The 11,444-nt window shown below is 42.4% G+C and overlaps 1 protein-coding gene across 1 annotated transcript in view; it reads left to right on the top strand.

The window, feature by feature from the left end:
• The first annotated feature begins 3,246 nt into the window (after nucleotides 1-3,246).
• Nucleotides 3,247-11,444, top strand: part of LOC311134173 (testis-expressed protein 264-like) — a 114,450-nt gene continuing 106,252 nt past the window's right edge. The window contains exon 1 of the mRNA XM_084167784.1: nucleotides 3,247-3,727. Coding sequence (XP_084023910.1) covers nucleotides 3,476-3,727 — 252 coding nt within the window. The 5' untranslated portion in view covers nucleotides 3,247-3,475. The remainder of the gene's footprint in view (nucleotides 3,728-11,444) is intronic.

The following is an 11,444-nucleotide window of genomic DNA, read 5'->3' as shown; positions in this document are numbered from 1 at the left end:
AGGTAACAACACATCAGCCACACTGATACTCAACACTGGGTCCCCTCAGGGGTGCGTGCTCAGTCCCCTCCTGTACTCCCTGTTCACTCATGACTGCATGGCCAGGCACGACTCCAACACCATCATTAAGTTTGCAGATGACACAATAGTGGTAGGCCTGGTCACCGACAACGACGAGACAGCCTATAGGGAGGAGGTAAGAGACCTGGCCGTGTGTTGCCAGGACAACAACCTCTCCCTCAACATGATCAAGACAAAGGAGATGATTGTGGACTACAGGAAAAAGAAGAGGACCGAGCACGCCCCCATTCTAATAGACGGGGCTGTAGTGGAGCAGGTTGAGAGCTTTAAGTTCCTTGGTGTCCACATCACTAACAAATTAACATGGTCCAAGTACACCAAGACAGTTGTGTAGAGGGCACGACAAAACCTATTTCCTCTCAGGAGACTGAAAAGATTTAGCATGGGTCCTCAGATCCTCAAATGGTTCTACAGCTGCACCATCGAGAGCATGCTGACTGGTTGCATTACTGCCTGGTATGGCAACTGCTCGGCCTCCGACCGCAAGGCACTACAGAGGGTAATGCGTACGGCCCGTACATCACTGGGGCCAAGCTTCCTGCCATCCAGGACCTCTATACCAGGCGGTGTCAGATGAAGGCCCTAAAAATTGTCAAAGACTCCAGCCACCCTAGTCATAGACTGTTATCTCTGCCACCGCACGGCAAGCGGTACCAGAGCCTTTACATCTTTATCAAGGGGATTTGGTGTCAAATACATTATAGTCTATTATAATATGCTATTTTGCAGACGCTTTTATCCAAAGCGACTTACAGTCATGCGTGCATACATTTTTGTGTTTGGGTTGTCCCGGGGAACAAACCCACTACCCTGGCATTACAAGTGCCGTGCTCTACCAGCTGAGCTACAGAAGACCGCTGTGTCTGTGTGTATAGTGTAGTAGGGCATTTCCCATGAGTACTATCATGTGAAGTTCATAGGAACACATCAAATGTGTTGTCAAATGAAAGTGAAGAGTCTAAATATTTTTTTGAAATGTTCAACCATTTCCTATCCAGGCTTTGATTTCTGGTCAAATAGATTGAAAAGGGGTCTTAGAAAACATCTAGCAGAAAAACTCTTAAAAGGTCATATAAATATATCAAAATACAATAATGTTGAAGTAAATATAATATCATCATTTATACTTAGTTTTGGAGAAATGATTTGCGTTCTGTAAGTTTAAGAAATATTGCTAGTGTCTTATCATTATGGGGGGCACATGGGGCGGCAGGTAGCTTAGTGGTTAAGAGCGTTGTGCCAGTAACCGAAAGGTCGCAGGTTCTAATCCCGAGCCGACTAGGTGAAAGATCTGTCGATGTGCCCTTGAGCAAGGCACTTAACCCTAATTGTTCCTGTAAGTCGCTCTGGATAAGAGCGTCTGCTTAAAATGTAAATGTTACCAAAAACCCACATATCTTTAAGATATTTTCACATTTCTCTGCCTCATGAGGATGGAGGGTAATGAAAGTTCACAGAATGACAGAAGTTCCCAAAGGTAGACCTACCAATTAGTTATAGTGTTTGTACTGATAACAATTTGGTTAATGATTTATTAAGTGTTTACAACGCATCATTCTGTTACCAAATTGATATCAGAATGACCCAACAAATCAGTAACAGAATGACTGCAACTGAAGTGTCTACAATGAGAATTCATAGTAGTCACAAACCACAGTTGGATCACCTGCTACTCTCCTCCCTTCCGATATTATACGGGTTGGGCATACTGTTATGTTCAGCTCAATGTTTTCTTTCACTTTCTGTTACGTGGTGGTCAAAGCAAGAGTGTCTGGACAACCCCTCCCTCTCTCTCTCCCTGTCTCTCTCCTCTCACTCTCCAGTTAATGTCACCTCTCCCGGCTCTTACTGACACCTCTGTTTAAATTGACGGTAACCAGCCCTCTCACCCACTGAGCACTGACCAACACCGGATGTCCATGGATGTTGAACCAATCATAGACGTCTGTTTCACAAGTTTGGACAGCACAGTACAGTACAGAGAAGTAGATTATAGGTTAGTAAAATACAGTACAGTACTATACAGTAGAGTTTAGTACAGTACATTACAGTACAGTACAGTACAGTACAGTACAGTAGAGCACACTAGAGTAGAGTACAGTAAAATTGACTTTATTGTACTGTACTGAAATCTACTGTACTTTACTATACTGAACTAAACTGTACTGTACTGTACTGAACTCTACTCTACTGCGCTCTAAACGGTACTGTACTGTACTGAACTCTACTCTACTGCGCTCTACTGTGCTGTACTGTGATGTCCAAACTTGTGAAACATAGACCTCTATGATTGGTGCAGATTTGGTCCGGTCCGGAACACCCAAATTTGGTCTTGTTTGGGGGCAAAGCTCATTAGAATAATAACCACACATGCAAAGGAGGATATTACATTTTTCTACCTTTGTGTACTTACTCAGGATACATCACCATGAAGAGAAGGACATTCATAATTATGCATTTCTGTCCCACAGATCAGGGACCCATTATGTAAATATGTTACCATCATTCCATTACCGGGTGTTAATCCACTTCACTTACTGTAGTTCAATAACCAAAATAAATGTTTTGATCATAGCTGACACCCCTTTCTTTCTGTAGACATTTCTTAATCTTAATTCAGATTAGATATTTAAGGTTTTGGAAAACGTGGTCACATAAAACATTAAGGGAGATTTTACAGTCATTCTGATACCAAACTTTACATCTGCACATATGTTCTTCGAGTAAATGTGTTTTTGTAAAATGTTCTGTGGAAAATTGTTAAAAGCAGTCATTGTGCATATATTTATATGGTTTATTTAACTTTGCAATCAATGGTTTTTGTTTTTCATTCCGTTATCATGGAATTGCCCAGTAACAACTTCCATGAGGCTTTATTGACCTCTGGTGGCGTCTCACGGAGCAAACCGAATCATCGATTGGACCAAGATAAAAAGATAGAGGGGTGTATGGTAGATTATCAAATTTTCTAAAGCGAGTAATTTTATTCGTTGGGATATGGTTTGAATTTGAAATCACATTGGTAGATTTTTTCTGGTTTATAAACGTCGGTAGCAACAATTTATATGACTGATATATTGAATAGCAATGGTCATGGAAAACAACGATACACCACTTTCGTCTCCACAGATGTGCATCCCAGGAAGTTGTTTTCAACTGGTCTTTGTTGTTTAGGGAAATTAATCTGGATTTGAACGGACCCGTTGTTCATGGAGTTATGTGAGCGTTATTATCAAGTTAACGGACGTTTTAACTGTGAAAGTAGTTGTGGCTTTAGTTGGCTTTCAAGCCAGCTAGTTAGCTACCAACATAAATCAATTCCCGACTGTGTTTTAGTAAATCGCAAAGGCTGAAAAGGTTTCAACAACCAAAGCTACGTTGTAGGACATACATCATGTCAGAATGGTTAATTTTGTGTTTAATTTTCGTCTTGTTGAGTTTTGTGACAATTGTAGTGTACGTTCTGTACTCGGGACTGTTGTCAGAAATACACATCCGGACTGGTTCTCCTCCAATCAAGAACATCACAATCGCCTACAAGTTCAAACAGGGACCATATAAAGATTGTGGACAACTTTTTACTGAGAGTTGCAGCATTGGACCCAATCTGTCTAGAATTGGAGTGTTCTACGATGATCCTAAAAAGGTAAACTTGACTAGCTAGCTATAGAACACAACCCCCTGCCTGCGCAGTGCTAGTCAACTTCCTGTGCACACACAGACACCATTACTAGAAGTCTGATGTTAGGCTCACTTACCAGCCATTAAGTGGTGATGAAGATGTTAGGGATATGCACACATAAATCCCTTTTCTATGAATTGGTCTTCTTGTCTTGAGAAAGAACAGGCTATTATCAGGCCTATGTTAGACAGTACTGAAGCCCATTGCTCTCTAGCTGACATCATAAAGGCTGGCATGCACTGCTAAATGACCTTGGTCTGTAATTACTGTATTCAGAGTGTTGAAGATGTTAGGGATGCCATTTTATCCAAAGTGACTTACAGCAGTGAGTAATAGCCTACATTATTGTATAGGTGGCTGCAGTGGGCCCCAGGTGGCCCATATAATCTAAGATAAATCAAGTTTCACGAGTCTCAGTAGGTCATGCAGCAGGGTTGAGTTTGAATCTCGTATTGGAGGTAGGATCTAGTACTAGAAGGCTACAGTTTCTGTGATCTTACCTGGCTCTGACTCAACACAGGTTGTGTCACACAGGATTTAGCCTTGTCTGATTAATCAGGCTATAATACACAATTAATTGGCAACAGACACATTTGAGTTCAAAATTGTGTAAATGTTCCTTACATACCAGAATGTTGAATAAAAGTACATTTAAACTTACTCTACCGATTGTCTGTGCGGGTTGTCTTTCACCCACTCAAAATTTCAGTCAAAATATCCACAGGAAAATATTGTTTACCCAACGTTTTAGAGAGCCTGTAGGTTTTCCACTGCCAGCTGAATGCAAGCAACGTTCAGTCTGTGGTTTGGTTACACACGGTTATTGTTTATTGTGCAAGTGTTTATGTTGCATGCTTCGGTACAATACACACCGGAAATTCAAGCCGACAGAACCATACACCTACCGGCTCAATACTTTCCTGTGGATATTTGTCTGAAGTTTCGAGCGGCTGAAGGACAAACTACACAAACAACTGGTAGAGTAAGTTTAAATGTCATTTTATTAAACCTTCTGGCTTGCAAGGGACATTTAGGTCTACACGATTTTGCACTCAAATGTGTCAGGCTGTATATACCAATGAATTGTGTATTACAGTCTGATTAATCAGACAAGATTTAGCCTAGCCCAAAGTAACAATTACAGCATTGTATGGGCCTATCAGCAGCAATGTCTTTTCAACATGGGAAGTTCAATGGAATTATTTTATTCACTACCACCACAGATGGATAGGGGAAACCCAGATGGATTGCAGGGGGTGAAAATTTGAAGCATCTAGTCATCATCTTCTTTGAGGTTTTATGGCAGACTACAACCTATTGGTGTATTGCCGCCACCTACTGTTTCTGGGTTTTTGATAAATCAATCAAAAACCATCCCACTTCTTCAGTCACAGTTCAAATCACATCCCTAAACAGGCTCAGGGGCCTGTGAGGACGTAGCATTCATAGATTCCTTGTAATGCCTCTGCTGTAAAAAAAAATAATTCAGCCGCACTCACACCTATGCCTATTTTCTCAGATTTTCTTGTGCAGTTGATAACCAATGCAATAAATGCTACAAAGTTCACCTTCTTAACATGCAACATGTCAGGGTCCCTCTGTTGACAAGGAATATCAAATCAAATTGTATTTGTCACATGCGCCGAATACAACAGGTGTAGACCTTACCGTGAAATGCTTACTTACAAGCCCTTAACCAACAAACAGAGTTAAGAAAATATTTACTAAATAAAGTAAAAAATAAATTAAAAAAGTAACACAGTAAAATAACAATAATGAGGCTATATACAGGGGGTACCGAGTCAATGTGCGGGGATACAGGTTAGTCGAGGTAATTTGTACATGTAAGTAGGGATAAAGTGACTATGCATACATGATAAACAGCGAGTAGCAGCGGTGTAAAAACAAAGGTGGGGTGTCAATGCAAATAGTCAGAGTGGCCATTTGATTAATTGTTCAGCAGTCTTATGGCTTGGGGGTAGAAGCTGTTAAGAAGCCTTTTGGACCTAGACTTGGCGCTCCGGTACCACTTGCCGTGCAGTAGCAGAGAGAACAGTCTATGACTTGGGTGATTGGAGTCTTCAACAATTTTTTGGGCCTTCCTCTGACACCGCTTAGTATATAGGTCCTGGATGGCAGGAAGCTTGGCCCCAGTGATGTACTGGGCCGTACGCACTACCCACTGTAGCGCCTTACGGTCGGATGTCGAGCAGTTGCCATACCAGGCGGTGATGCAACTGGTTAGGATTCTCTCGATGGTGCAGCTGTAGAACTTTTTGAGGATCTGGGGACCCATGACAAATCTTTTCAGTCTCCTGAGGGGGAAAAGGCGTTGTCGTGCCCGCTTCACAACTTTCTTGGTGTGTTTGGACCATGATAGTTTGTTGGTGATGTGGACACCAAGGAACTTGAAACTCAGTCGTGCGTGAACAGGGAGTACAGGAGGGGACTAAGCACGCACCACTGAGGGGCCCCCGTGTTGAGGATCAGCGTGGCAGATGTGTTGTTGCCTACCCTTATCACCTGGGGGCGGCCCGTCAGGAAGTCCAGGATCCAGTTGCAGAGGGAGGTGTTTAGTCCCAGGGTCCTTAGCTTAGTGATTAGCTTTGTGGGCACTATGGTGTTGAACGCTGAGCTGTAGTCTATGAACAGCATTCTCACATAGGTGTTCCTTTTGTCCAGTGAGGAAAGTGCAGTGTGGATTGCGATTGAGATTGCGTCATCTGTGGATCTGTTGGGGCGGTATGCAAATTGGAGTGGGTCTAGGGTTTCCGGGATGATGGTGTTGATGTGAGCCATGACCAGCCTTTCAAAGCACTTCACTGGTGTCTCTACTCCTACTACCATTATTTGTTCAACGTCACACCTTTCTTCCACTCTTCTCACCGCCTCCGGATAGGAGACATTATTCTTGCCACCTCTGTCTCCTTCACCCTAACAGGGCATTTCAAGAATTCGGGCGCATGTTCGCAACCACAATTGCAGTATTTAGGCTCACCTGGCATACAATACTACTGCCGTCTACATACACGTGACACATTACCAAATATTTGCATTTATCACACTGCATGGGTTTGGGCATGAAAGCTCTTAAAGCAGGGATCATCAACTAGATTCAGCCGCGGGCCGATAAATATTTTTCTTGACTGGCTGGTGGGGGGGCCGGAATATAATTACAAATAATTTGTAGACTAGAAATTGTCCGCAAGAAGCCCAAACAGATATAATATTTGACTAAAACATAATCATTTCAAACCTTGCTTACATTTGTGTACGATCATATGTGTCTTTCTATTATGCGTGGGAATCCTTGGAACAGATTTCCTAAATTAAAATCACTTGGAGCTGGAACTTGGGGGGCCAAATAAAACCATGGGCCGCCAGTTGGGGAACCCTGTCTTAAAGGGTATCTCACAAATCCCAAATACATGTGAGAAGGGAGAGACTCTTCTTTAAAAAAATGTATATATATATTATGGAGTAGGCTTCCTTACTCCATCGACCATGCTGGTTAGTCGGTGTCCACCAACCACTTGATCCAATTCTTCACATTATATCCTTTGCATTCACTTCTAGCGCTACCCCAGAGATAACCACCTTGATAGGCATCTTGCTTCGAAGATCCACACGCAACATATTCCAATCAAATATCTTGTTGAGGCGCAGCGCACGCTCCTTCTGTTCCACAGATACACAGAATACCAAATTAAGCCCACTTCTCGTTAATCTCACCGACGCCACCTCGTCCAACGCATCCACGATTTTCATAGAGACTTCAAACAGATCTCCCAGGTAACTCCATCGATCCAGAAACCTCACTCCGACCAAAAACGAATCAGAACTAGGCTTGGATTTACTAGATTCCACAACCACTTTACTTTTCTTATTTCCTTTTGTGTTCGCCACTGTAATCCAATCCTTCTCACTCTCATCTCCATTCGACACGCCATCTGATTCAACAAGAACATCCACTTATGCCATCTTCCTCCCCGTTGGGTCTCCAGTTGGAGCTTCCACTAACCACCAAAAATGGTGATGAGAGGAAGTCCAGTGACGGGAAGTGGAAGAAGATGGAAACATGAACATGAAACTTGGCTGACATTTTGCAAGTTTTCTCATCGATGAAACATTTTATCTCAATACATTTTTCTGATCCAAAAAATATAATCGGTTACGAATAGAGTACACTAAGTTTTGTAGAATTTACTCTTTGCCAACGTTTTAAAAATGTGCGTTGTTTAGAAGGAGTACAAGGGCAAATTTTGAGCTACTCCAGGAAGTGACGTTGCAGGCTAGCTCAGTGTTGCCCGCTCTCATTGAGTAACTCAAGTTGAAGGCCGACCAGGGTACTGCAGGCTGCTATTAGCAATTAAATTATCCTGATAACTTCTTCTGTGTGTGATTTTAAAATATTCTGTTCAAGCACATACATCTGGTGTATTTGAATATATGATTGGTACCATGATTGTCTACAAAAAAACAGGAAGATTGACCATGAAGATTGCCATTTTTCCATTCACTATAATGGGGATCCTGTTTTCTGCTAACAATGCCTACAGTACCGCGGTCGGCCATGAACTCCTAGTAATGGCGCTGGAGGGAATGGAGGCCGTTTTATGGGCTCCTGACCAATTGTGCTATTTTGTGTATTTCTTTGCGCTCATCTTAACTTTTTTTGTACATAATGTTTCCGCCATCGTTTCCTATTACCAAAAAGAGCTTCTGGACATCAGAACAGCTATCACTAACCTTGATTTTGATGAGGACTTCTACTTCAATGAGTCTGAGGCGAAAGACATATTGATTATTGTGGACCAGGCCCAAATCCCCGACACTTGAAGAATGAGGAGACGGCGCTATAAAGGCCGGCGTGCGGGATACCTGACGAGACTATGTCGGAGAGTGGTTAAATCGCCTCTACACTCCGTTCTATTGGCGAACATGCAATCACTGGAGAATAAACTGGATGAGCTCCGTTCGAGACTATCCTATCAACGTGATCTGAAGAACTGTAATATCCTATGTTACTCAGAGTCATTCATCTGATGGCATTGAGGAGTTTACCACATCAGTCACCGGCTTTATAAATAAGTACATCAACGACATTGTCCCCACATTGACCGTATGTACATATCCCAACCAGAAGCCATGGATTACAGGCAACATCCGCACTGAGCTAAAGGCTAGAGCTGCCACTTTCAAAGAGCGTTACACTAATCCGGATGCTTATAAGAAATCCCACTACGCCCTCCGACGAACCATCAATCAGGCAAAGCGTCAATACAGGACCAAGATCGAATCCTACTACACCGGCTATGACGCTCGTCGGATGTGGCATGTCTTGCAAACTATCACTGATTACAAAGGGAAACCCAGCCGCGAGCTGTCCAGTGACGGTAGCCTACCAGACGATCTAAATACCTTCTATGCGCGCTTCGAAGGCTAGCAACACTGAACTGTGCATGAGAGCACCAGCTGTTTCAGACGACTGTGTGATCACACTCTCCGTAGCCAATGTGAGTAAGACCTTTAAACAGGTTAACATTCACAAGGCCGCAGGGCCAGACAGATTACCAGGACGCGTACTCAGAGCCTGCGCTGAACAGCTGGCAAGTGTCTTCTGTGACATTTTCAACCTCTCCTTGACCCAGTCTGTAATACCAACATGTTTCAAGTAGACCACCATAGTCCCTGTGCCCAAGAATGCCAAGGTAACCTGTCTAAATTAATATTGCCCCGTAGCACTCACATCTGTATCATGAAATGCTTTGAAAGGCTGGTCATGGATCACATCAACACCATTATCCCAGACACCCTGGACCTACTCCAATTCGCATACTGCCCCTACAGATCCACAGATGACACCGTTTCTATTGCACTCCACACTGCCATTTTCCACCTGGACAAAAGGAACACCTACATGAGAATGCTGTACATTGACTACAGCTCAGCGTTCAACACCATAGTGCCCTCCAAGCTCATCACTAAATTAAGGACCCTGGGATTAAACACCTACAGTGCCTTCAGAAAGTATTCGTACTCCTTGACTTATTCCACTTTTTGTGTTACAGCCTGAATTCAAAAATGGATTACATTGTTGTTGTTTTTCTCACCCATCTATACACAATACCCCATAATGACAAAGTGAAAACATGTTTTTAGAAATGTTTACAAATGTATAGAAAATTAAATACAGAAATATCTAATTTACAGTAGTCACACCCCTGACTCAATACTTTGTAGAAGCACCTTTGGCAAAGACTACAGCTGTGAGTCTTTCTTGTTAAGTCTCTAAGAGCTTTCCACACCTGGATTGTGGAACATTTGCCCATTATTCTTTTCAAAATTCTTAAAGCTCTGTCAGATTGGATAACCATTTTCAGGTAATAGATTTTCAAGTAGATTTAAGTCAAAACTGTAACTCGGCCACTCAAGAACATTCACTGTCTTCTTGGTAAGCAACTCGCAACTCCAGTGTAGATTTGGCCTTGGGTTTTAGGTTATTGTCCTGCTGAATGGTGAATTCATCTCCCAGTGTCTGGTGGAAAGCAGACTGAACCAAATTTCCCTCTAGGATGTTGCCTGTGCTTAGCTCCATTCCATTTCTTTTTTATCCTGAAACTTGCCAGTCCTTCACGATTACAAGCATACCCATAACATGATGCAGCCACCATTGTGCTTGAAAATAGGAGAGTGGTGCTCAGTAATGTGTTGGATTGGATTTTCCCCAGACATAACACTTTTGTATTCAGGACAAAAAGTTAAGTGCTTTGCCACATTACTTTAGTGCCTTGTTGCAAACAGGATGCATGTTTTTGAATATTCTGTACAGGCTTTCTTCTTTTCACTCTGTCAATTAGGTTAGTATTGTGGAGTAACTGTTTTAAAGTCACCATTGGTGAAATCCCTGAGTGGTTTCTTTCCTCTCTGGCAAGTGGGTTAGGAAGGATGCCTGTATCTCTGTAGTGACTGGGTGTATTGATACATCATCCAAAGTGTAATTAATAACTTCACCATGCTCAAAGGGATATTCAATGTCTGCTTTTTTTTTTACCCATCTACCAATAGGTGACCTTCTTTGCGAGGCATTGGAAAACCTCCCTGGTCTTTGGTTGAATCTGTGTTTGAAATTCACTGCTCGACTGAGGGTTCTTAGAGATTATTGTATGTGTGGGGTACAGAGATGAGGTAGTCATTCAAAAATCATGTTAAACACTATTATTGCACACAGAGTGAGTCCATGCAACTTATTATGTGACTTGTTGATCACATTTTTATTTAGGCTTGCCATAACAAAGGGGTTAAATACTTATTGACTCAAGATATTTCAGCTTTTCATTTAGAATGAATTTATAAAAAAATGTGAAAAACATGATTCCACTTTGACATTATGGGGTATTGTGTGTAGGCCAGTGAGAAAAAAATCTAAATTGTATCTATTTTAAATTCATGCTGTAACACAACAAAATGTGGAAGAAGTCAAGGGGTATGAATACTTTCTGAAGGCACTGTACCTCTGCAACTGGATCCTGGACTTCCTGACGGGCCGCCCCATGGTGGTGAGGGTAGGCAACAACACATCCGCCACACTGACCCTCAACACGGGGGCCCGTCAGAGGTGCGTGCTTAGTACCCTCCTGTACTCCCTGTTCACCCACAACTCCAATACCATCATTACGTT

This window comes from Coregonus lavaretus, assembly GCF_964263955.1.
Source record: "Coregonus lavaretus genome assembly, chromosome: 8".
Taxonomy (NCBI): domain Eukaryota; kingdom Metazoa; phylum Chordata; class Actinopteri; order Salmoniformes; family Salmonidae; genus Coregonus; species Coregonus lavaretus.
The sequence above is the reverse complement of the archived record's forward strand: the minus strand, read 5'-3'. Positions and strand labels throughout refer to the sequence as shown.